This window comes from Adiantum capillus-veneris, chromosome 14 (assembly GCF_014529385.1).
Source record: "Adiantum capillus-veneris isolate H3 chromosome 14, ASM1452938v2, whole genome shotgun sequence".
NCBI classification, from domain to species: domain Eukaryota; kingdom Viridiplantae; phylum Streptophyta; class Polypodiopsida; order Polypodiales; family Pteridaceae; genus Adiantum; species Adiantum capillus-veneris.
This window is the reverse complement of record NC_140944.1, coordinates 49,651,015-49,678,366: the sequence shown is the minus strand read 5'-3', so window position 1 is coordinate 49,678,366 and position 27,352 is coordinate 49,651,015. Positions and strand designations below refer to the sequence as shown.

Genomic DNA, 27,352 nt, shown 5'->3' with positions numbered 1-27,352 from the left:
AATGGTTTACAGACTTCTCGGGTAAGAGGTTCACGTAAGCTTTTACTTCGCAGAGATTTACACGCTCATGTAGTAGGCACTGTGGATATTTTACTAGTACAGGAGCATAAGATTGCCACTCCCTTTGGTAATCTCATGCCCTCAGGAGCTCACACTTTTTGGGAGCCTGCTCTGGGCATTCATGGACAGAGTTGCGGTGTATGCATATCAGTGGGGCCACGTTACTTGGCATCAGTTCAGCAGCATGGCACCCTTGTCGTTGGTAGAGCAGTCTGTGTTTCTATCCGGATTCAGGACTCTATCATTGGTTTTATGTCAGTCTATGCACCCACTACTCCTCGGGAGAGAGCTTCTTTTTGGTCCTCCTTGGTTGCTGCTCTACCTGCTGTAGACTCTTGGGTTGTTGGAGGTGACTTCAACAACGTCGAGAGCGACTCTGACTTGGGATCGATCACTCCTCCAGTTCTATCCTCCATTTCTCCCGATGAGCAGCCAGCTTGGGATCGATTTCTTCTAGCTATTCAAGGTGTAGACGCCTGGCACATACCCTCTTTTGGTCACCACCTTGCTACACTTCATTACTCGTGGGGGTTTCAGAGACAGCAGGGAAGATTATTAGAGCGACTTGATCGTTTTTACATTGGCCCTTGGGCAGCAGGTCTGGGTGGATTTACTACTATTTGGCGAGGGACCAGCCTCTCAGATCATTTACTTATCTCATTGTTTATCTCTTTCACTAGATCCTTTGCACAGAGACGAGGCTGCCGCATCCCTGACAGTGTTCTCACCACTGAAGTTTTGCAGCAGCAGATTCGTGACTTGTGGTCTACGGGTGCTTCTTATTGTGGTCCCCCTGGAGAGTTCCTTGCCTATTGCATTACTCAGTCTAGTTTTTATTGCCGTGATCAAACTGCTACTATTCATTGTCAGTTGAGAGTACGCGAGTCTGACCTCCACATTCCTCTTGGTTCCACACAGCGCTTGCTTGAAGAATGGCCTCATGATGCTTATCTCGCTACTAGACAGACAGAGCTCACAGAGGAAATTCGTCGCGTACAGGAGGCTAGGTCTGAGTTCACTCATCATGCTTCAATATCTCAGTGGATAGCTAAAGCTGATCGAATGAATAAGGACTTCTTCGCTGCGCATAAAGAGCGCCCTCCTGGCACCACCCTTCGCACTTTGTGCGATGCTCAGGGAACACTTCATATGCATCCTGATGTTATTCTTGATGTGTTTGCAGATTATTTTGAGGCATTGTTCACTGTTGATGTATGCACTACTGAGGTTTCACATGTCCGTGAGCAGATATGGCATCACACCTGACGTCGTTGTACAGACACTATGGCAGCGATCTTGTTGGCTCCATTCACACTTGCAGAGCTTTATGTTGCTATCGAGAGTCTAGAACCCTCTTCCTATCCAGGCGAGGATGGCCTCACTAGAGCTTTCTTTTTGACCTATTGGGATGTATTGCAAATACCACTGCTTCGTGGTTGTCAGGATATCTTTGCATCAGGATATAAGCATCCGGATCTTTGTTCAGGTCTCATATCTCTTATTCCGAAAGGGGGTGACACCACACAGCTCCGTCAGTGGAGACCTATTACCCTACTCCCTTCGGTCTATAAGATATTAGCGTTACTGATCAGCCATAACTTGCGACCGTTCTTACCAGATATTATTCATACTTCTCAGACAGGCTTTGTCATGGATCGATGCATACTGGATAATATCTTCACTTTTTATGAGGCAGTAGAGTGGGCCAGATCATCTTCTGAACCTCTCGCTTTTTTCATCCTTGACTTCGAGAAAGCATACGATCGTGTTGAGTGGGAGTTTCTTGAAGGATCATTAGCCAGGATGGGTTTCCCTTCGTCATGGATCTCAGGCATTTCCGCTCTCTTCAGGACTGCCAGCAGTGCTATTACTATTGGTGGTCGTGTCGGTCGTAGTTTCGAGCTCTCTCGATCTGTCCGTCAGGGATGGCCTTTAGCAGCATATGTGTATCTGTTTGTAGGAGAGACTATGTCCGACTTTCTTCGAGGGCAGAGTCCTGCATTTCGTGGCTTGAACATGCCAGTACCTTCAGCTCCGGACCTTATCGATCAGGAGTTTGCTGATGACACTATGCTGATGTTGCGCTATTTGCTAGCAGCTCTTGATGCCATGTGGGAGGCCCTGGAGGTTTTTTGCATGGCCAGTGGTGCACGCATTAACTGGCATAAATCCTATGGGTTACTGGTTGGTAGTGATGACATACCTACTTGGGGGGTGACTGATGGTTTCACATGGCTGCAGCCGGGTCAGACATGTAGATATCTTGGCTTTCAGGTTGGATTAGACGTTTCCTCACAGCAGCAGTTTGCACCCGTACTACAGTCCATTCGTAGGAAGCTATGTCATTGGTCTTCACGTCATCTGTCGTTGGCTGGCCGTGCATTGGTTGCCAACCAGGTCATTCTGGCTACAGTATGGTATACGGCTTCTTGTTGGATGCTACATTCTGGTGTGATAGCTCAGCTACGCAGACTCGTGCGGAACTTTTTATGGAGTGGCGCAGATGGGACTACTGACACTCGTGCTCGAGTTCGCTGGTCCACGATTATTCGTCCTAGGTCAGCAGGCGGCCTTGGCATTATTGATCCAGAATTACAGAGCCGCGCCCTGCTTACCAAGCTTATCGTTCGGGGTCTCTTTCCCGGCCAAGAACCTTGGAAGATGCTTCTTCAGGCCGCTCTTTCCACAACGACTCCATGTCTCGGCACTAGAGATGGCCATACTTGGCAAACAGGGTATCGTTTTCTCTTTACGGATGCTCCCTTGTGCACCAGCACTCTCTCACCCTTCATCCGCTCACTCCTACAGATTTGGGTATCCATGCGGCGAGCTATCATACGCTCACCTCCCTCATGCCGTGAAGAGATTGAACGCCAACCTCTCATTTGGAATGATGCAGTTTTTGATTCTTCAGTTACTCCACCCCGTCAGCTTGGAGAGAGGACTCACATTGATTGGGCTGCTTGGGACACTGGCCCTGCTGCTTCTATGCGGTTGTTTCATGAGACACGTATGCTGGATGCAGATTTTGTGGCAGAACATTATGACATTGGTCGCGGGGTAACAAACAGACTGCTTGAGATTGACTCCGCCATTCCTTCACATTGGGACGCAGTCATGCGAGGCACGGTTCAGATGCCTCCACATTGTGGCTGGGAAGGCCTCTTTGATCAGAGCACTCTCTTATTAGTTCGTTTTGACACCATGCTGTTCACAGTTGAGACTGACTACTCTCCGGGGATGCATGCTAGATTGACATATGCTACCACCTCTCCGCACCTTTTCCACAGCGGCACTCGATGGGAGGCCATACGAGTAGTTGGCTCCCGCGGGAAGCGTCGTTGTGTTGACCCCCGTTTCGCTTCCGCTGATGCTGCACTTTGGAGGCTTTGGGTGTGGGAAGGTCGTGCCCTATCTCAGCTTTATTGGGACCCAGGAGAGTGGCATTAGCCTCACCCTAACCCCACCGGTGCACATGTATCATTCTTTGAGTACACTGTCAGAATTGGAAGATTCGCATTGATGAGACAGCAACCAGAGCAGCCCACTCGTATGCGTTTCTGGTTACATTCAGGTCTCTCCCATGCCTATCTACAACAATTTTGGTCAGCCATCTGGGATCTACATGTGGCTCGCCGTATCTCTTTTTTCATGTGGATGATTGCACATGCAGGACTTCCAGTTGGGTCTTGGCTAGCTTCTATGGGTCACGATTCGTTATGTACTCGCTGTCCTTTGCGACTCCCTGAGTCACTTGCACACTGTCTTTGGTCATGCTCGTCTTCTCATGTAGTGTGGCTAGCAGTTTGCTCTTTACTTAGCAGAACTGGAGTTCAACATGGATTTCTCACTTGGGGATCTGTCTCCTGGTTGATGCCGATGCCCGGACCGCATCTTTTCTACGAGGGCTCAGACACAGATCCAGCTCTTATGCTTAACTCGACTTGTGATCGGCGAGGGACTTTGGCTATGTTACCACAGATTGCTTGGCAGGGGGATCCTCAGACGCGTGATGAAATCTTCTCAGTTATCACTAGCATTGCACTATAGTATTTGTGGAGAGCTCGTTGTCTTCACATTCTCAGTGCGGCTCCACAGCTCCTTCCGGATACCCTCACTGCCATTTGGCTGGACATCATTCACACCCTCATTTGGCAGTGGGATTCTTCCTCAGGTACATCTAGAGCAGCCGAGGCTCGTCGATTTGACTTCCTTCGGCGTTGGGCTCGATCTCCACTCTTCTTCACACTTACAGGTGGACAGATTACATGGCATTATGCACCTCCTCAGTTGTTTCTCCTCCACTCATCATATAGACCACCATGAGATTGTTCTAGTAGAGTTGTCACTATAGTGGCTATCACCCTTACATTCAGCTTGTACACCCCACGTGATAGGCTTTTTTGGCATCCGTTGGGGATTATATTGTACTCACTAATATACAGCCCTGATTTTTCCAGAGAGAGAGAGAGAGAGAGAGAGAGAGAGAGAGAGAGAGAGAGAGAGAGAGAGAGAGAGAGAGAGATGAAATGATATATTAACGTCTACAAAAGGCCAAAATGACCTATGAGACCAACTGATTACAATGATGAGTCTAGTACCAAGTTTGGGTACAAACAAAGAAAACTACAAACAAGGAAACTGATAGGAGTGCTACCGACTCCTATGGGTGGCTGGTAGGCTGATCAATGGTATCATGCCATAAAGGTACAAAGTGTGGATAAATGTCACCATGATACAATATAACATGCTAGAATCCTGTGGATCCTCTGCCGCAATCTCCTCCGGTGCTGCGTGGCTCACCTCCTCATCAGTCGCGGTCGTCTCGATCTCCCTAACTCTATAGCTCGATCAATGAGAGTACCGTTGGTGTGTGTATGGTCGGGAACCGAGCTCTGTGATGGTGGTGTCCCCTCTGCCTCTGTGGTACTCAGACTGAAGAAATCTGAGATGCGTCTCTGGGACTGTCTCTGTCTTTGCCCACTCAATAGAGCGTCTCTATGTCTCTGTATCTCAAGTAGGAATAATCCGAGACATCTTTGATCCTGATATCTCATGACTCTATCTAGCGAGTCAAAACCATCTCTGAATAAACAATAAAAGCGTCCCCGTATCTCATAGTAGACTGTGCAGCGACATATGTAATGAAACTGTGTCTCTGGCTCTGCATGGCATAACTGACATATCCTACTGTCTGCTGGTATGCCTCTGAATCTACCTGTCTCAATCCCAAGCTGGTGTGAAGATGTGCGAATCTGGCCTATAGCACATCGTAGCGCATGAGATAGATGTGTGTCCATGTAACTGGGCCGTGTGACAAATCCGTCTGTCGTGAGTTGGAGAAGATGCTCTCTATAGAAAACCCTCTTCGTACCCAACTCCCGTGCTGGCTCTATCCATGTCCTCTTGCTATCAAGCTGGATAAGATCCTGCCGAATGAGTCTAGTAGTCTCCATTTGTGTAAGAGCCAAAGATGGTGCATCAAGAGAATACTGGAAAGGGGGCAGCCTGTCCATGCTCAAACTATGCCTTTGAAACCATGAGCTCATCTGTGCATACCAACATGATGTATCTCCCTGTAATGCCAGTTGTCTAGATGACTCAAGAGCAAGCTTGGCATACCTATCCCTGGTGGTGTCCCATAAGCTGTGTACAAATGATACTGATCTGGTGAGAGCCTCAACCTCCATAGGTGGGGCAGCCAGCTCCGCTCGTATGATGTCATGTGGGACTGAGGCCTTGGCTCTAATCAGCCTAGAAATCATAGATATCAAGGGTCTCTCCATATTACTCCATCCAGCACTGTCAACAGACTGCCCCCAAACCTGAACCCCGTAGTGCATAACTGAAGCGACCAAAGTGTCGAAAAGCCATAGCTTTGTTCGAGGTTCCTGGAACTGAACCTGCGAACAAATCCTCTCTAAACCGCCTAGGGCTGCATAGGCACGAGTCAATCTAGTGTCTGCTGCCACTTTCAGTGTGAACCTCGGTCCACTAAAGACCACCCCAAGATATGTGTATGCATCAGTGTACTCCATATTGTCCGGCCCATATGTGAAAGTAGGTGCTGATCTCCTAACCCACTGTGGCGTGGTATTAAATACCATGACCTTGGTTTTACCAAGGTTGACAGACAATCCACTATCCTCTGCAAAACTATGTAATGCGTCCAAATGTCTCTGCATACCCTCTGGTGAGTCTGATATCAACACGATATCGTCAGCATATAATAAAAGAGGGATCCATGTCCCAGCAAGCTGAGCACCTCTATCTCCTCCTCTGTCAATATAATCAGAGACCTCATCAACATACATACCAAATAAAGTAGAGGACAGTGGGCATCCCTGTTTCACTCCGATAGTGGAGTGAACTATGTCAGATATCCCCTCTGATGTGCGTACATGGCCCATCACTGAACTGTACAATGCCATAATCCCCCATATCAGCTCTGTGGGTACCCCCAATTCTATAAGTCGGCGCATCAATCTGGCCCCCGGTACTGTGTCAAAAGCTTTGCGGAAATCCACAAAGCTGCAGTATATCCGTCTACCATGTGCTCGACCCTCCTCAACGATAGCTCTGAGTGTAAAGACATGATCTAGTGTGGAGAAACCCCTCCTGAAACCAGCCTGCCTAGGTGCCTGTATGCCCATAATCTCTGCCCAACTGCTCAGCCTATGCTCAAGGATGGATGCATATAAACGTGCCAATGTGTGTCCTACCATGATAGTACGGTAATTCCCCGGCACTGTGGGGTCTCCTGTCTTGAAGATAGGTACAATAGTAGATAATCTCCAAGACTCAAGGAAGCCCTCACACATGACACGGTTGAATAACCGTGCAAGCATCTCTGCCAACAAATCCCGAGCATGTATAATGTGCTCTGCTACCAAACCCTCATGATCCTGTGCCCGTCTGGTCTTCATCCTGTCAATGGCCTCCTTTACCATCTCAGTGGTAAAGAAGGTTCTCGTAGCCGGACATGGCTGTGGTGGATCTGGTAGTGGTGGTTGTCCAGGTACAATGTATAAAGATGTTGCATACTGCCCCCATAGCTCTGTAGAAGTAATCACTGGTGGGGGAGACTGCTCATGGAATAGACGCCAAGCCTCTCCTGAATCTCTACTAAGGAAGAGCTGATATAAATCTTGCTCCATCTGGACCAAGAAAGCTCGCTTCTTCCGTCGCACTAGTCGTCATGTAGCAATACGAGACTGTCTATAGGTGATCACTCCCAATGTAAGCTCGCGCTGTATCTGAGCTCTACTCTGTCGACACTCCTCATCATACCAGTTGTTCCGAGGCATGTGCCCAAAAAGACGTCTCTAACCAGGCTGAGTGTGTGGGTATGCCTCTGTCGCTGCCCCATGTAATGTCATTGTCAGCATAGATGTGATCTCCTCCATTGTGTATACTGGCTCTGATGTGCATAAAAGCCTACGTATCTCCTCTGCATAGATTGAGTCAGTCTCTGGTGTAAAAGTATAGCGTGGATGTCTACCACCCCGTGAGGCTTGAGATGTACTGTACTCAAAGGAGACTGATAATGTCAAAAGTGCATGATCTATTGCTATCCCTACAAGCCTGGGCCCCATTGTGAAATCCTGAATGTGAGAGATAAAGCTCGGATGTGTCAGAACATAGTCTACAGTGCTGGACGCATGCCTGTGTGGAAAACAAGTAAAACCTGTAGACAATGGGAAAGTCGGTAAGCCATTCAGTATGGCTAAACTGTGAGTAGTCGTCATCTCCCTCAGGTATCTCCCATACTCTGTATGCTCTCTGTCGTGTGAGCATCTCTCAAGTCCCATCTCCTCTGGTTCTAGCTCTCTAAGCATCTCCTCTGAGGTGTCATAGAAGACCGTCTGTGAGCTGCTTGTACGGGCATTGAAATCTCCCAGGAGTATGATGTCTCCATCTCTGGAGAACTCCCAGATATCATCATCAAGTACAGAGTAAGGAGACTGTCCTCTGGGTGAAGCATATACTGAAGTGCTGGGAGGAAAATAGCATATGGCGATGTACAAGAAACGTCCAGTCTCTGCCCTCAGCCTCACCCTCACCCACAAATATCTGGCCTGATCATCTCTCCGAACTATGTGCAGTAGTGGTTGGAGCTCCTCTCTGAAAAGAACTGCTACACCTCCTGATCCTCTAGTCCCATGCGCAGATCTGGTGCTTGTCCGGCAAGCGGTCTCCCATCTGTATCCTGATATGTGCGGCATCAACTGTCCTGGAGCCTGATGAGTCTCTGAGTAGAAAACAATGTCTCTGTCTCTGAAGCTATCCTCAAAGGCCCCCACATCAAGTCTATATGAACCATTACAGTTCCAAACCGCCATCCTGAGAGTGGTCCCATAGGTCTCGCACTGTCATGTAGAGCGGTGCTCTGTAATCACTACTCGTCCATTTCTGTAGAAAGCTAACTTTCCCTTCTCCCTTGTTGCTATAATCTCTGGCATGACCTCTCTCATATGTGCAAGCTGTGAGAGCGCAAGATCATCTCCTAAAAAGATACCTGTTTTCTTGAGGGTTGGCCTCTTCTTTAAAAAGTCTTTCTTTTCTTCCATGGAGGGAAAGCGCAAAATGAGAGCCCGTCCTTTTGAACTCTCCCCATTACCTTCACTCTTCTTGCCCACTCTCCAAGCTTGTGTGTGCGAGGGCTTCTCCACCCCCATCATGGACATGAGGCTCTTCACCTCTTGGTCCACCTTATCTGAATCTTTTAGGCCGGTCACTCTCACGTGTAGAGCGCGTACCCTTCTTCGTTGTTTCTCTTCAAGTGTCTTGTTGATGATGTCAGGTGTAGTCGGGATTTCCTTGCCCTTTTCCTTCTTGACAACTTCAATCCATTTTTCAGCCTTGTCCATCTTCTTTTGTGTTTTGGAGAGAACCTCCACCCATGAGGTCTTCTTTTCTCCTTCCTCCTTTATTTCTTTGACTTGTGCTCGTATACTATTCAGCTCATCGATCATTGATGGCTGAATTTCTCCATCTTCAAGGTGTCCTCCCTCTTTGGTTTCGTCGAGTTCTTTCCTAAGGGCTGAGATGCTACCTTTTAAAGCTTGAATTTCATCCCGGAACTCCTTACGTTCTAGTTCCCTCGCCTGTTCCTCCCTCTTTTTCCATTCAAGAATTAAATTCTTCTCTTTCTTCCACTCATCCATGTGGGCTTTGCATTCTTTCAACTCCCTTTCAATGGCTGTCATCCTCTTGCTTGTGACCATGTAGTGCGCTGCCATCTTTCTTGCCTTATTTGTTTCAGTTATTTGATTCACTTTCTATGAGAGAGGAGAGAGCTACCTATACGCACCGCATTATGCATACATTTGTTTCCACATTCAGCCTACATAGCATATATTTGCTTTCCGTACTTGTCAATGTGCAATTTCTGTGAATTTTGCAGTTTCCAAATTCCTTGTTAACATCCCTGCAGTTCTGAAAAATGCAGGTTTTTGAAAATTCGAAAGTTCGGAAAATCCGGAAAAGCCGAGACTCTGGGAATTCCTGTGGAAATTCCTCCTGGAATTTTTTGAATTTTGTCGGGTGTATGTACCTGCGGGCTGAGGGGGGGGGGGGGATGTGTGTGTGTGTGTGATGTATGTACCTGCGGGGAGCTGACTGCGCAGAGGCAAAACCACCACGTTGAGGGAAAACCACTACTGCGAGGAAATCACGCACAGTGTGTGCAGGACAGGTCATGTTCAGAGCTTGCAGGTGAAGACGTGTAGGGCTGGAGCATGTCAGCACGTGCAGGGCGCGCACAGGTGGGCAGAACGAGACTGGGTTGCTGTTACACTCCTGCGTTGCTTGGTGCCCCACAGGCCCAGCGTGCTGCTTGCTGCTATAGTCCCACGCTGCTTGCTGCCCCACAGGCCCAGCGCGCTGCTTGCTGCTACAGTCCCGCGTAGAGAGAGAGAGAGAGAGAGAGAGAGAGAGAGAGAGAGAGAGAGAGAGAGAGAGAGAGAGAGAGAGAGAGAGAGAGAGAGAGAGAGAGAGAGAGAGAGAAGAGGAATGAAATGTTATATTAACGTCTTCAGATGGCCACAATGACCTATGAGACCAGAAAGTTACAATGTGGTGGATGTGATACAAAGTCAGAGTAACAAAAATGACATAATAAAATGCTATGGAATCTGAAACAGCTAGGTGTGATCTAAGCAGATAGGTGGGATAGCTAAATCACAGATCACAAAAGATCCAGCATCGGTCGCTGGCGGATGTCATCAATCTCCTCCATGGTCAATAGCCTGACCGGGCGTCGTGCATGCTGGGCCAAAGTGATCCGAATTCTCTGATACAACCTCCGTCGATGCTGTGTAGTTCTCCGCAGTCATGGGCGTCTGGATCTCCCTAGCTCGGTCGCTCGATCGATAAGTGTGAGGCGGCGAGCTCTCCTGTGGTAGTAGCTCCTCTGGGTGTCCAGTATCTGCTCTAAATAAGTCTGTGATCCGTCTCTAAGACTGGCTGACCTCTCCTCTCATCAGGCTCTCTCTGTGTCTGCGCAGCTTTGATCCTCGTACCGCATGACTCTGGAGAGTGGTCCGAAGCCCTCTCTGAACAAGCAGAGATAGAGAGAGAAATAGATTGAATTATTGTCCACGGAGGTCAGATATGACCTATGGGACCGAACAAAAAAGCATTACAACAGATTCTACAAAAATGTGTGGGGTTGCAGGATACATCTCAGTTAAGGACTGAGGGTCCATAAAAAAGAGGGGGGGGGGGGGGGGGGGCGGGAAGATAGGATGAACAAAAACAAAAACCTATGAGGAGAGAGGTGAGGGGGAAGCCGGTTTGGGAGTTCGGAACTCTTTAATAATGGCTTTACCTCCGCGATAGACTGACCATTTCCTTGCCGCGCGCTTCGTATTTTTTGGAGTTCTGCCTTCTTTTGCTTGAGTTGAGCGGGTGTGAGATCTTCCGCAAACCATATTTTGGTATCCTTAAGAAGCCTTGATTGTTCAAGGAGTTTGATTTGGTCCGCCTTGGTTTTAAAGGTGAGGATGGCATGATTGGTACGATGCTCGTGTGCAAGAGAACTAATTGATGTTGGATCCCATTGGACCATGTGGATTACAGATTGGATGCGGGTAAAGGACTCGTGAAACTTGAGGTCCCCTTCCCTTTGTCGATCGTTTGGAAGACTGCCAATGCGAACATTTGAGGGCGATAACCTCTTGCTATTGGTGTTCGCGTAGCTTGGACGCCACCCGATCTTTGACCTTGCGAGAGATGATGTCTTGTACTTGGTTTTTAACCTCTTTTGTGAGGGTGACCTCTACTTTCTCCTTTGCCTTTGTAGAATTGATTTCCATTTGTATCAGTTCCTCTTTATAGTTTTCCACTTTGGCTAGACGAGTCTCAGGGCTGCAAGCCTCTCTGTCAGATTAGCATTCTCCTTGCAGAGTATGTCGACTTCGGTTTGAAGGCGGTTGATATTGTCCCCCTTCGGAGGTGTGGCCACGACACCGGCAAAACTAAGCTTCCCGCGGGACGAAGCACGAGTAGCCATGAAATACAAGCTTGAAGAAAACACCCTTCTAGGGACGTATCAGGAACGCCAAAGTTACAAGCGGCAGGGAAGATTTCGGAGGCTATCGATTCCAGAGGCTGTCGTGAAGGCCTGCAGTTTGTTGCTGTCTTTGTAGGTGTGCAGAACGTTGTTCTCTGTCGTGCAGTACTGGCGGGTTGTTGCAGCCGGTTAGAGGTCGCCACAGCTCTTGCTGGTCGTAGAGTAGCTTGAGGGAGCAGGGGCGGGGGCGGGGTCGTTCTCTATCGTGCAGGTCGTCGCTTGTCGCAGCATGTCACAAGGACGCCACGGGTGGCGCAGGCCGCAGGTTAGCTTGGAGGGGCGGAGCTATGGCTTTACACCTCCCCATAGGGCAGCCCCTTGCCCAAGGGGAGGCTGGGGGAGAGAGGACGAGGCGACCTGTGTGTGCTAGGGTTAGGTTTAGAGAGAGAGAGAGAGAGAGAGAGAGAGAGAGAGAGAGAGAGAGAGAGAGAGAGAGAGAGAGAGATGAAATGAAATGTTATATTAACGTCTTCAAAAGGTTAAAGTGACCTATGAGACCAGAAAGTTACAATGTGGTGGATCTTATACAAAGTCAGAGTAACAAGATGACAAAAATGAAATGACAGAATGACAAAATAAAATACTATGAAATCCTAAATTGCTAGGTGTGAACTAAGCAGCTAGCTGGGATAGCTAGATCACAAGAGATCCAGCATCGGTCGCTGGCGGGTCTCATCAATCTCCTCCATGGTCAGTAGTCTGATCGGGCGCCGTGCATGTCGGGCCAAAGTGATCCGAATCCTCTGATGCAGCCTCGGTCCATGCTGTGTAGTCCTCCGCAGTCGTGGGCGCCTAGATCTCCCCAGCTCAATCGCTCGGTCGATCAGTGTGTGAGGCGACGAGCTCTGCTGTGGTAGTAACTCCTCTGTGATCTGTCTTTGAGACTGGCTAGCCTCTCCTCTCATCAGGCTCTCTCTGTGTCTGCGCAGCTCGAGCAGAAACAAACCCAAGCATCTCTGATCCTCGTACCGCATGACTCTGGAGAATGGTCCAAAGCCCTCTCTGAACAAGCAATGGAAGCGGCCTCGTATCTCGTAGTATACGGGGCAGTGGCATGTGTAGTGCAACTCTTCACACAGGGGGCATATCATGGCCTCTGCTGGTACTCTACTGTATCTCCCAGTCCCGATTCGTAGCTGGTGTGAAGATGCGCGTATCTGACCAAAAGCACATCGTATCCCATGAGACAAGTGGGTGTCCACGTATCTGGGCCTTGTCACAAAACCATCCACCGTAAGCTGGAGGAGATGCTCTCTGTAGAAAGCCATCTTCGTGCCTAGCTTGTGTACTGGCAGTCTGGCTATATCCATGTCCTCCTGATGTCTATCTGAGTCAAGTCCTGGCGGATGAGCCTGGTGATCTCGGACTGTGTAAGAATCAGAGAGGGTGCATACAGTGAGTAGTGGAAGGGAGACAGTCTGTCTATGCTGAACCCATGTGCCTGAAATCATGATGTCATCTACCCATATGAGCATGGTGTATCTTCCTTCATGGCTAACTATGGAGAGGACTCAAGTGCAAGGTAGGCATATCTGTCTCTGAGAAGTTCCCACATGCGGTGTATGAAGGAGACAAATCTGGTGGGCGCCTCAACCTGTCACGTGACACATCCCAACGCTATGTGTTTGTGGACTCAAGCTACACCAGAGCAGGGTTCAGTCAGTTCAATCAAGTCTAGATTAGCAGTGATCTGGCACTTTTGTGTGTCTATTCGTAGACCGTGCATGCCCAGTCACTTAGCATAGATGCATATCCTCCGGTTGCACACAGCATGATCATCCGAATTCCCATCAGAATCCATTAGCATCAGTTAGGGGAATTTTCCAGTGCAATTAGCCTATTTTCCTATTTATTGGTTATTTTCACTTATTATTTTTAAGTGACTTTCCAACAAAAGTAGGTAGGGCAATTTTGCTAAGTTAATATATAAGCAAACCCAAGTTAGCACTTTCTGGCAGAAGAGGCAGCAGAAGAGGCAGCAGGAGCTTCCCGCTCAATAGGAAATTTCTCAGCAGTAAGGAACCTTGAGCAATAAAGATCACTAATCTTGAGAAAATACAACATTCATTCCGCTGCATCTTACATTGGTATCAGAGCTTTGGAAGTGTTCTGCATTACTCAAGGAAAGAACCACAAGAATTTTTTTGCTTGTTGCGGTCGCACGAACCCAAGTTTACTTGGGCGTGGCAATTCCTAATCGTGTTTGGTTGAAGAGTGACGGGAATCCCAAGAAAGAAGGGCTTGTCCCCCAGCCTCCACTTAGCGGCCGGCCAATCGACGTGAGGTGGGAAAAAGCAACCTTGGTGTGTCTCAAGGTGGCCAAGGGGTGCGCCCGCAGAAAAGGGTAGAACTCGGGTGAATAGAAGATCCTTCTCCAACGCGATTTGCAAGCGAAAGAAAACCTCAAGAACCTCAAGAACCTCGACACCCTCAAGAACCCAAGTTCCTCGCGAACTTAAGAACCCAAGATCATAGTGCACGGTCGTCACCCGAAGCGGAATGGATACTTCGCATACAGGTGATGAGCATGAGAGAGGCGACGGAGACTCGTCCCCACCCGGAGATGATTTCTTCAACCCTCCCCCTTCGCCATCTACGCCAGACCCTATGGAGGCAATGATGAAGCAGATGATGGCCATGATGGATAGACAGGAAGACAAGCGCCTTGCTTTAGAACGCGAGCGCGACGCAAGAAAAGAAAGAAAAGAACTAAGGAAGGAAGAAGTGGCAGCACGAAACGCAGCATTGGAGGCCGATCGTGCTGCTCATAGATTGTTGTTTCTCCTTTCTCAGGATGTGATATGATTTTAGGCATTCGATGGTTTCGTGAGACTAACGCTCTCATTGATTTTGAGGCTAACACTTTAACTCTCAATGCCAAAAGTGATTCTCCTACTGTCTTTCATGGAGTGGACACTGCTCCTTCTCCATCTCTCATTGCTAATATGCAGGACAAGGTTGAAAGGATTCGAGATAAGGAGACTCTCTCAGTCTCTTTTTCTCCACAGCATGACAGACAGAACTTGCATGATTATGAGAAGCATGATGATTTGAATGATAATGATTTGCATGATGATTTGGATGAAAAAGACAAGCATGATGATTTGCATGAAGATGATGTGATTGTTCACAAGGATGATGTGTTAGTGGATGCTTTTTCTAGCGAAGCTAACCTCGTTGCAGATTGGATCAATCACGAAGGATCGATCTTGGCTCTTGAGCCTTGGTCCAATGAACCATCACAGGAAGTATTGTGTGTTCGCATGATTGCAGTGATGGCTGCTCCTCTGGCTGTCCCATATCTAGTGAAAAGAAATCTATAATCTGTCTCTAGGACTGTCTCTCTCTAGCTCTCCCCAGTAAAGTGTCTCTATATGTGTAACTCAAGTAGATATATAAGTAGATATAGCCCAAGACATCTCTGATCCTCATAATTCATGACCCTTGAGAAAGGACCATCTCTGGCTCTAGATGACATAAGCGGCATATCTTGTTGTCTGCTGGTATCCCTCTAAATCTACTAGTCTCAATCTCAAGCTAATGTGAGGATGTGCGTATCTGACCAATGGCACACCGCAAACCATGAGACATATGTGTGTCCATGTAGTTGGGTCGAATCACAAACCCATCTGCTGTGAGGTGGAGAAGATGCTCTCTATAAAAAGCCAGCTTCATGCCCAACTCCTGTGGTGGCTCTATCCATGTCCTTCTGGTATCCAGCTGGATCAGGTCCCGACGAATGAGTCTAGTAATATCCACCCGTGTAAGAGACATCGAGGGTGTCTGAAGAGAGTATTGGAAAGGGGTGAGCTTGTCCATGGTGAAGCCATGCGTATGAAACCATGATGTCATTTAGTATGAAGTGTCCTCCTGAAGAGCTAACTGTTTGGAAGACTCAAGGGCCAGTCTAGCATATCTGTCTCTAGTAGTATCCCACAAGTTGTGCACAAAGGAGACTGATCTGGTAAGCGCCTCAATCTCCATAGGAGGGGTAGCTAGCTCTGCTCAAATGATAGCGTGGGGTACGGAGGCCTTGGCTCTAATGAGTCGAGAGATCATAGATACCAAGGGCCTCTCCATACGTGTCCAACCATCCTGGCGTACAGAAGGTATCCATATGTGCACCATATACAACATAGCTGAGGCTACTAAAGTATCAAAGAGCCATAACTTTGTCCGAGGTTCGTGGAATTGAACCTGCGAATACACCCTCTTCAAGCCTCCCAAGGCCGCAATCCCCAAATCAACACTATGGGCACCCCCATCTCCTGCAGTCTATGCATCAATCAAGCTCTCGGTACCATGTCAAATGCTTTGCGGAAATCCACAAAGCTACAATAAATCTGTCGCCCATGTGACCTGCCCTCCTTAGTGATGTCTCTGAGTGTCAGAATATGATTCCTAAAACCGGCTTGGCCCTGTGCCCTTACACCCTCACCCTCTGCCCAATTACTCAACTGCTGCTCAAGAATGGATGCATACAACCATGCCGATGTGTGCCCAATCATAGTAGTGCGGTAATTCCCATGCTTTGTAGGATCACCTGCCTTGAAGATAGGCACAATAGTAGACAACCTCCAAGTCGCAGGTAACCTCTCACACATGGCACGGTTGAACAACACTGTCTACGAGCATATCTCTAGCATGTATACAATGCTTTGCTACTAGACCATCACGATCATATGCCCTGCTGGTCCACATCCTGTCAATGGCTCTCTTTACCATCTCAGTGGTAAAGAAGGTGCTTGTAGGTGGGCATGGCTCTGTAGGAACTGGAAGGGGGTCCTGTCCAGGGACCGTATATATCAATGTCGGATACTGGCCTGACACATCAGGAGAAGTAATCACAGGGGGAGGGGAATGCTCATGAAAGAATCGCCATGCCTCTCTTGAGTCTCTACTCAAGAACAATTGATACAAGTCTCGCTCCATCTGGGCCAAAGTAAGCTCGTTTCTTCGATCGCACAAGGCACCGGAAAGCAATCCGATTTTTTGACTCCTTAAAGAAGATCTCTCCGGAGTTGGGCTCTCATCTCTCTGCACTCCTCATAATACCAACTATTTTGGGGCATGCTTCGAGAATGTCGCCTCTCACCCGGCTGAGTGTGGTGGTATGCCTCTGATGCTGCACCATGGAGTGTCTCAGTCAGTAAAGTGATGCACTTCCACTGAGAGGCCAGGACCAGCTATGCATAGACGGCTATAGATCTCCTCTGTATAAGCTGAGTCAGTCTCTGGTGTAAATGTATAATGGGTATGTGACCTGCCTCCTAATGTCTGGGCTGTACTATACCGAAATGAAACGGACAATGTCAAAAGAGCATGATCCACTGCTACGCCCACTGGTCTGGCTCCCACTATGAAATCCTGAATACAAGGAATAAAACTTGACTGTGCCATAACATAGTCCATTGTACTGGCCCGTGTCTGTGTGGAAAGCATGTGAAACCGGCTGCTCCAGGAAACCGCTGTACGCCATTAAGTATGGCTAACCCATGTGTGGTAGTCACCTCTGCAAGGTATCTCCCATACTCCGTCTGCTCTCTGTCATGTGAGCATTTGTCAAGCCCCAAGTCACCCACATCCAGCTCTCTAAGCATCTCATCTGAAGTGTCGTAGAAGACTGTGAGAGTCGCCCGTTCGGGCATTGAAGTCCCCTAGGAGGATGATATCACCATCCCTAGAAAACTCCCATATATCATCATCTAGTATAGAGAAAGGCGATTGTCCTCTGGATGCAGTATATAATATGAGAGAGAGAGAGAGAGAGAGAGAGAGAGAGAGAGAGAGAGAGAGAGAGAGAGAGAGAGAGAGAGAGAGAATGATATATTAACCTCTTCAAAAGGCCAAAATGACCCATGAGACCAATCCGTTACAAACTTTTGAATCTGATACCATGTCTGGGACAAAAAAAGAGATACTACAATAAATCTGGAAGTGCTACCAATTGGACGTGCGTGGGGTGGTATGTGTGATCATTGATACAATGGGTGCCCAATACAAGAGGGTGATATAATGGGTGATGAATCCATGCTCATCTGTACTATGGATGTCGAGATAGTAGGGCTCGAATCCTTTGCTGTAGTTTCCATAGATGGTGAATCGATCTCCCTAGTTCCAATGCTCGGTCAGTGAGAGTACTGGGGGGATGAGTATGAGTTGAGCTTTGCAGTGGTGAAATCAATAATCTGTCTTTGGGTTTGTCTCTCTCCAGATTACGTCAGTAAACTATCCCTTTGTCTGTGTAACTCAAGTAGATATAGTCCAAGATATCATCTGTGGTCTTGATAGTCATGACTCTGGAGAAGGGTCTGAAGCCTTCTCTCAATAGACAATGGAAGCGACTTCGTATCTCGTAATACACTGTGCATTGACATATATAGTGCATCTCCCTCTATGTATCTGTATAGCATATGAGGTATAAATGGCTAGCTACTTGTATCCCTATGAATCTACTGGCGTCAATCTCAAGCTAGTGTGAAGATGGCTGTATCAGACCAATGCCACACCGTAACCCATAAGATAGATATGTATCCATATAGCTGGGTCGAATCACAAAACCATTCTCAGTGAGTTGGAGAAGATGCTCTCTATAGAAAGCCATCGTCGTGCCCAACTCTTGTGGTGGCTCTATCCATGTCCTCCAGGTGTCCAACAGGGTCAGGTCTTGGCGAATGAGTCTAATAATCTCCACCCGTGTAAGAGACAACAATCGTGCATCAAGGGAGTACTGGAAGGAGGCAAGCTATCCATACTGAAGCCATGTATCTGGAACCATGATGACAAGCATGATGTGCTCCCTTGTGAAGATTACTATCTGGAGGACTCAAGGGCCAATCTAGCATATCTGTCTCTAGTAGTATCCCATAAGTTGTGCATAAAGGAGACTGATCTGGTGAGCGCCTCTATCTCCATGGGGGGGCTGCTCACTCCGCTCTAATGATCTTGTGTGGCACGGAGGCCTTGACTCTCTCTAATCAGCTGAGAGATCATAGATACCAAGTGTCACGAGGACGTGGCAACTGCTAACTCTAGTTGTTGGTTTCTTTCCTATGAATTTTAATTTAATTTTTGAGACCCTCTTGTTGAAGTTGCAAATGGCTTGCAAATGGCTGGACATTCTATGGCTAGTGTGAAAAAGTAGTTTCACCCACAGACAGGAGGTTGGTCGGCATTGGAATCCAAGTAATAAAAGGGTGTTTAGGCTCAGCTCAAAGTCATTTAGGTCCCCTCGCCGCACTTAACAAGTTGGTGGATACTAGGAAATTAACTCAATAAAGGCACAGTGCCAAGGTGGGTCACTAAGAGAAAATCACCCAAGAACTTGGCTACATTGCATTTTTGCACGTGGTCCTAGTGGTGAAAGATGGTCAGATGACCAGCAAGTCCAATGGATGCATCTCCTAAAATTTAGGGAACTGCGATTTTGGGCCATGAAATCTGTTTGCATCATTAGCTCCAGAATGACACGAGGAACATTTTATTACTCTTCCACTAAGTCAACTGAGCAACCGGTTGAGATATTTTTAGACCGGAAGGTACAAAACGGGAAAACCATGCATGAGTGCCGCATTTTCCAACTTAAGAGTGAGAGGAGCGTTAAAATTAAAGGTTGGGTTGCATTTTCAGCCGTATGGTGGATTGTTGCATGTACCAAAGCTACTGCGTGCTTGCTTACCCTCTATGTACAGTGAAGTGCAAGAACTGAAGCCTTGCACAGCATTCACTGCTCTCTCTCTCCCCCCTCCGTGCAGTTATGTGATGCCCCACAAGAGGGCTCTTCATTTGACCTATGTGCAGTTGTGTGGTCTTATGCTTCTGTGTTGAGGCAAGAGCCTCTTTGAGCATGAGCAGGAGTAGTTAATTGCTACTCCAAAAGCATGCATTGGTGAGGGGGATAACCTCACCTTACAGGTGCATTTTCAGCATTGGTTATGCGCTGTTTTTGGACTGTTTTGCAGCCGTATGGATACCAAAAGCATTAGGAACAATGTCCCACTGCTAGAGGACAGTTCCGGGACTGTTTAGGGCTGAAAACAGGGTAAAAACCAGTTAAGACAGCGAGCTGTAATTGCTTTTTTTGGGCTGAAAATAGAGGGTTTATATCTTTGGAAGCGAGTTCCATTAGGGGGATTTGTTCAGGGCGAGTTTTGGGGCTGTTACGTTACCGAAATTTTACTAGAACAGGTATGATCTAGTTGGATACAGGTGAAGATCCCCAAGACTCTAGTTTTGTAACTTTACCCTCTAAAGGAATAAAGAAATACTGAAAGGGGCGCTAGTTTTTGGTGCCTATAGGTTGTCGGCGTCAGCTCGGAGCATTCTAGCTTCCGAGCCGTGTGTGTTTGAAGTATCAATTCCCGTTACAGGTTTTTATTTGCAAAGTTTCTCTGTGTGTTAAAGCTTTAAATAAAGTTTCGGGTGAAAGCCGAAGTCCACCGCCCTACGGGCCGGTTTCACCAAGGGCCTCTCCATACCTCTCCACCCATCTTGACCCACAGAGGGTCCCCAAACCTGAACCCCATAGAGCATAGCTGAAGCTACGAAGCTACAAAGAGCCAGAGCTTCGTTCGGGGTTTCTCGACTGAGTTGCGAACACATCCTCTCCAATCCTTGGAAGGCCGCATACAGTCTGGTTAGTCTAGTCTTTGCTGCTCTCTTCAAAGAAAACCTTGGCCCAGTGAAGACCGCCCCAAGACAAGTTTATGTATCTGTGTACTCTCAGAGTCTCCTCACCATAAGGGAATGTAGGTACTGATCTCGTGATCCATTGCAGTGTGGTGTTAAACACCATAACCTTGTTTTTATCAAGGTTTACGGAGTAAATGGAATGTACACACTTGTAATACCTCAATGTAGACTCTAATGACTTGAATGGGTAATGTCGCGGCGGTTAACTCTTCAAGATGAAGCACCTGCGGGGCTGATTTGATGCACCTTTGGATCCATCTCAATGAGAGGTTGCTGATGGCCACCAAGGTGTAGGCCTCTCTAGATCCAATGACATAGTCCACCGTACTCCCTCCTTGTGGTGCTAATGAAGGGATGCATGTGAGGGCTCCTGAGTCCAGCCACTGGGTCATCCCGTTGTAGATAATGAGACAATGCTGTGAGCCTACTCTGAGTATTGATGTCTTCCATAGGGTGTGGGAACTCGCATAGTCTGCTCTGTGTCCATCCGTTGAAGTCTCCCATGAAAAAGACTTCACCTCTGTCAAGCATGCATAACGCGAGTGTCTCTCCCCCTGCCTCTCCATCTCTCTTGAAACTCTGTGTCACCCCCTGCTCTGTCTCCACTGACTGTAGTAAACCTTGCTCCTGATGGGGCGGAATAGCATAAGGCAATATATAAAAAAGTCCGTTCATGTAACTCCACCCTAGTCCACATAAAGCGCCCCTCCGCGTCTCTAGCCACAATCTGTATCTTGCGTTGTAGCTCTTGTCTATATAGTACTGCTACCCTCCCGAGCCTCTGGAATTGTGGTGCCACATACTCTTCATGTGCGATGACTCCGATACATATCCCTATACCCTCGGTAGTCCTTTCTCTGGGCTCTTATGTGTCTCTCTCAGAAGTATGATATCTAGATCTCCATCACCTCTAGTCTTCCCAGATGCATCCACAAGGAACCATTGCAGTTCCATACCGCCATGTGTATCTTTGAGTGAGGTGTCTCATAGGCCGTGAATCCCTAGTCAATGGCCTTGCCATCAATAATGACATGGCCGTCTTTGTAGATGGCTCCCTTGCCCTCCTTGCATGTAGGCTCGTCGATGCTCAACTTCGAGGTCGTCATCAAGGTATTTGGTGGCCCTTGTAGAACACGCAATGCTATCCTAATTCTCATGAAAGTGGTCCTCTCCTCTTCGTTGGGAAAGTTGAGGATGAGGGCTCTTTTCTTGGTTGCATCTTTTCTTGCTCTCAAAACATCGGCGAATGGGAGAGATTTGCTTTTGTAGCCAATCTTGAGGCATACTCCTTTGGCGTCTTCCTTGGGGATAGAGGTAGCTGTCTCCATAATGCTTGTCACTCTGACATTGAGACGCCATACTTGACTCATCTTTTTCTCCTCAATTGTTGTTTGTATGATGAGTTGCTCATCTTTTTAGACTTCTTCTTTGACTTCCTGCCGGAGGTTCTTCAGCACTACCTCCACCCATCCCTCCTCCTTAGCGTCCATCTTCCCCTCCATGGAGTTGGTCGTGGCTTTTGTTTTTATCTCGATGGCTTCGGCGATGGTCTTTGTGAGCTCCTCCTTCATTGCTTCCTTCACTTCGACAATTTCTCCTTCACAAGATGGCCGGTCTCGCAAAGAGGCGACCTCCGCTTGGAGGGTGCTAATTCCTTGCTTCATCATGTCTCTTTCCTTGAGGATGGCCGCTTTCTCCTTCCACCATTTTCCCATCTCCTTTATCCTTGTACGCATCTCCTGTTCGAAGGCGGCGAGACGCTTGTTGGTGGCTGTAAATGTTGCTTTGCTCATCCTACTCGCCAAAGGAGAGACCTTAGCGGCAGGGGAGGCCATTTCGGGCCACGAGAAAAGGGAAGGGGTGGGGAGGGGGGTCGAAACGTGCGTAGCAGCCGGGGGTGCAAGGGCAAGCACAGAGAGAAATGAAATGTTATATTAACGTCTTCAAAAGGCCAGAGTGACCTATGAGGCCAAACTGATACAAAAGTGGTGAATCTGTTACAATGTCTGGGTACCTTAGTACTAAAGTACTTAGTGTGAAAGTGTGAAAATAAATGCGAAAAACTAAATACAAATTATTAGATGCAATGAAGGAAGTAATGACCATGCTTTTGCCAAGGGCTTATTTGTAGACGATTTTGTTAGGAACTTTTGCTAAGAGGTCATTCTAAGAAAGAATGAAATAGGTTTTTGCTGGTTAGAAGCAAACAAAGGTTATAGATTAACTCATCAATGCATGATGACTTTAATTGCTCCCATATCATTTAAGAAACGAATTGCTGATTGATCTACATTGTCTACTTCGTGCAAATGTGTGTTTTGAGAGAGATTGAACCCAAGGCCTCAATTTTGATTTTTGTTTGTTGTTTATGTGGTGTTTGTAGATTTTAAATTGCTTTTGCATCTTTGAAATTAGTTTCAGCATTGTAATGCAGCAATTTCAGTTATTTAGCAAATAGTGAAGGTGTGCTTCTTATTTGTCTTTTTTGATATCAGTTCCGCCATCATGTTGGCTCAAAAGAGTCTAGATGCCTTCTTTCAAAGGGAGATTTTTAGCCCGCGCTTAATGGAGGTATTGTTTAGAATTATTTTGTAATGCTTTTTTATTAACTTTAACTTTTTGAACTTGTACATACGTATATGTATTCATGCACGTTGATGAAGCTCGGGGGTAACACACGGACCCACTCACAGAATTGCCTCTTTATAGCTCCGAGAATTTTCTCACTCTAAAATTCCTCCGCTAATACAGACTCAGTCGTCAATTTCTCTTGCTGTCTCTCACATACAACCCTTAAGAGAAGAAAAAAAGTCGTCAATTTCTCTTGCTGTCTCTCACATACAACCCTTAAGAGAAGAAAAAAAGACGTTATTGCTTCTCTACATCATCCTCCCATGTAGCAACACATGAAAAACATGGTTGAAATAAAAGGATAGGTGGTAGGCTCCTTCATAAACAAAGGTGAGCTCTCTCTAAATTCTCCCAAGGGTGTTCCACTCTGCAGTGCTTTGTAAATTCTCCTTGAACTGCTTCTTTGTACTCTCGAGTCTCAGAACCATGAGTATCACCTCCCCCTGGAGTTGCTTCTCCTCGAAGTCCCCCAGCAATCACTCCTCAGCCCTTCTCTCTCTTCAAACTCCCTTTGAAGTTGTGGCCCGACATCCATCCAAGTAGCATCATTGCCTTGTTGGGTCCTTGGCAAATCTATTCCATTGCAGTGCTTTCCCATTGTTGCAAGGGATAGGTAAAGGTTGAAGTAAACCAAGTGTTTTATGCCTGTCAAACTTGACTGTTTGGCAAGTAATACACTCACGTACATATGCTTCAAGGCCAAAAGAAATATCGCTCTATCATATGTGTTGTAGGCATTATTCCTCTATGATTATGCTTCTCATTCATAACTTTATGCTTGAACTCCGCTGTAATACATAAGCGAATGTCCTTTACTAAACACCCATCTTTGATGACATAAGCAACATGTGAATGACCAGCCATCAAATCAGCCTATACAACTAAAAGTTATCATCTTTATCATACTTTTCACACATCATTTATAAGTCATTCTGAGATGCAATAGAACTGGCCTCTATATACGGCTTTCTTGACAATGCATCGGCCATACATTTTTCTTTCTTGGGGTATGTATAATTTGAAAATGAAACATAGAGAGAAAATTTACCATTCTCATACGCTTCTCCGACAACTTAGTTTGAGTAAGGAAATACCTCAAACTTAGATGGTCAGTCTTTACTAAAAAATCAGTTCCAAGTAAAGTAATGTCTCCAAGTCGTGAGTTCATGAATTACAGCCAAGAGTTCCTTTTCATATATGCCAACAGAGAGCTTTATATCTCGCAATTTACGACTCTTATAAGCAATAGCATGTCCCTCTTGATTTAAAAAAATTCAAACATTTTCCACGTGCATCACATTCCACAACAGATGGCTTTTGTAAATTTGGAATGACCAAAGCATGTTTCTCATCATCTGTCCATTTGAATGTACCCTCATGGGGCGAGCCTAGACTAAGCCCCCCACAAAGCTTGTACATCAGGAGTGGAGCGAAGATAGAGACAGTTGTTGGGAGCTCATCTGCAGCTTGACACTTTGGTTCAATTCGAGAGCCCAATTGTCACAAACGGGAGCACACAAGAATAATCAACAAGCTGAAAATAAATAAACTTTCAACCAAAAGAGACGAGGGATAAGATCGACACAGTATTTGGGACCATAAGATGGGGCTGGCCCTCCCCCAATAGAGAATCTTTATTCGGGAGAATATTTTTACAAGCACAAGAACCGGAGTGACCCTCCGTTCCAAATAATCAAACTCTATGGTCAATTCCTTCCCGTGCGGGAAATTCCCGAGAGACAAGCTCTCAATTCGGTTTCCGTCTGTATCTAGAGCAAGAAGCCCTACAAACCGTTCATGATTCCGTTTCCGAAATCTTAGAGCATAGGCCAAGGCCTCCTTGCTCCTTCTCTGTGATGGAGTACTTGCGAAAGCACAAACACCAAACAAGAACTCGTATCACTAATTCCGTGCCTCTCCGAGTGCGGTAAAGCGAACTCCGTGTACTGGCTTCTCCCCGTGAGGTGTTGCTTGCTGCCAGCACTGGTGAATCCATCTAGCTGAGAGAGAGAATGGGTTGCTTTTATAAGCACCCGCACTCGGCAGCAATTTCCAGCATGGTGCCGGCCGGAATAGAGGCAGGAGGTAGTGCAAGAAAGGGGAAGGGGCTGGCGGCAAAATTTTGCGCGCAAGAAAGGAATCGGTGCCTTTTTTATTTCAGCCTAATGGGTTAGCACTGGCTTTTCTTATTGGAGGCTTGGTTTATTTTAAGTGGGCTGCCCACTTATTAATTGGGCGGCCGGCCATTAAAACAAAAAAGTTAACCTAGACAAAACTCAATAAGATTGAGTGAGCTGAAAATTGATGCTATATAGTCACATTCCAGGCGTCCCCGGATGCAATGCAAACACAGATTCCTTGTTGAAGAGCATTTGCTTTACCCAGAAACTTTAAAATATTCCTCTTTTTAGAAAAAGCTTCTCAGAACCCGTCTCTATTCTTATGCTTGCGTCTTTGCGCGTATTCCTTTTTCTAGTTCGAATTTCCTGCCAAACCAACGGAATATTCTCTTTCCCATGTTTCCGTCACGCACACGCATCACGTGAAGCATCAGGAATATCCGTTTCCCGGTCTCTCCTACCGAACTAACGGTACAACCCCTTCACGATGCTTAATGTCACCCATCATATGACACATCAGTGTTGTCTGATTCTGATGATTTTTTATAATTCCAATAGATCTACAATTCCTGACCTTATGGTTCAATTGCGCACAATTAAATATCCTAATTTCAATAAATAGAAATGACTCAAAAAAATAAGAAAATAGTCCATTTAGCAACATCCCTTGGGCTTCTAAACAGTTTTCCTCAACTGTAGTGCTTGTACATATCCTTTGAGAATCTCGGGATAAGATGCTAATCCTTGCTCGGTCATCCACTGATCGTCTAGAGTAGAATAATTCTTGAACTTTACCAAATACTTCTGTGTATAATGTGAAACCTACTGCTGAACTTGTATGTATTATGTTTCGTTTTATCTCTTAAATTGTTTCTTTTGTCATGTGTTTCATCTCTAGGTAAGAATCCTCTTGTTAGAAATAAGAAGGTTGAAACAGCCTAAGAAGTCTTACAAGCAATGCCTACCCTTGATTTCTAGAAATTTTGTTCTGAAATCTCGTGAAAGAAAATTCGTTGGGAGATCCATTGGCTATGCTACATGATATATTGATTGCTGATGCTTCGAATAAGATGGTTAACTTATATAAAGATGCCTTGCTCAATCTGTCTCTCGGATGCATTCTTTTGACAATTGTTCTTGCAATTAGTGAGGCTTCTGCTGGTTGTGATGTGCCGGTGCCCATGCATTCATGCTTCACATCCTTTTCTCGAAAAATAAGGTTCAGGTTTCTTGTTTGTGGCCTTTCTGATGGTTGTTTAGTCACAAAGTACAGATCTGGTGTTTTGTTAGCTTCCTGTCATCTAGACCAATCAATGTTTTACCTGGTCCTCTATCTACGAAATATTGCAGGCTATTGTGTGGTTCTTTGGAAGATGGACAGACACCTACCTTCTAGCCTCAGATGGTGGAAAGGTACCTAATTCAACCCCATCCGGTGCCATTGGCAGCCCCCAAGAGAACCTTACGACACGAATCACAGGAAGTCCTGTGGTTTTGGCCTTTAGTGTGCATGGTGATGGAAGATCGGCTTTGGAATGTTTGGTACAACTTGCAGGAGTAGCACTGACATCCTGGCCCGGAGAAAGAACGTTATTGGTAAGAGATCTCGATATGAGAACTGAAAAACTGATTGTGCCAAGTGCACATTCTTTTATGCTAGCATTACAGCTTTTTCTTATTTGCTTTATTGGCAAGTAATAATTTTTTATATTAACTTTTCACTGGGCAGGAAATTACATGTTTTCAGCTACTTCCAGGGCTTTCACGGCGCCGAAATGTTTGCAGATATCTTGTTGCAAGTGTAAGTGAAGCTCATTTTGTGCTTTAAAACCCTGTGAAACTCAAACAAATGCTTGTGATGAAACGCAGCAGTTGCTTCATAGAGTCACAAGATTAGGTAACTTGTTGCCTGCAGTGCCAGCAAAGAGAGGCTCACTTGATTGTGAAGAAGGGTCCTGCTCACAAGAAAGCAATAAACCTCTGGAAGTCCGAGCCTTCCAGATGAAGCAAATTGTAACGCAACCTTCAAGCTTGCATAGAAAAAGCAGGGGTTAGCTCATCCACCCTTTCAGAATTGCCACACTGTCCACTGCCCTTAACCAGTGGCAGAGCCAGGTTGTGTTGACCCAACCAATGCTGCCCACTTTAAACTCATATCCAGGGGAGAAGACCTAGAATCTCAATCCATAATTGCTGTCCTGTGGGAAGTCCCGTTGGCAATGGCGTTGAGACTCCACAAGGTGGCTAAACCCTTTGCAAACTGGAGAGAGGCTAC

The 27,352-nt window shown here is 46.5% G+C and overlaps 1 protein-coding gene across 5 annotated transcripts in view; it reads left to right on the top strand.

The window, feature by feature from the left end:
- The window catches only part of LOC147442343 (exportin-4 protein), a 155,687-nt gene that overhangs the window by 103,920 nt on the left and 24,415 nt on the right, over nucleotides 1–27,352 (top strand). For all 5 annotated transcript variants that reach the window (XM_086528548.1, XM_086528547.1, XM_086528551.1 and 2 more), the window contains 3 exons: nucleotides 22,822–22,897; nucleotides 26,428–26,673; nucleotides 26,807–26,878. In XM_086528548.1, the coding sequence (XP_086384674.1) occupies nucleotides 22,822–22,897; nucleotides 26,428–26,673; nucleotides 26,807–26,878 (394 nt within the window). The remainder of the gene's footprint in view (nucleotides 1–22,821; nucleotides 22,898–26,427; nucleotides 26,674–26,806; nucleotides 26,879–27,352) is intronic.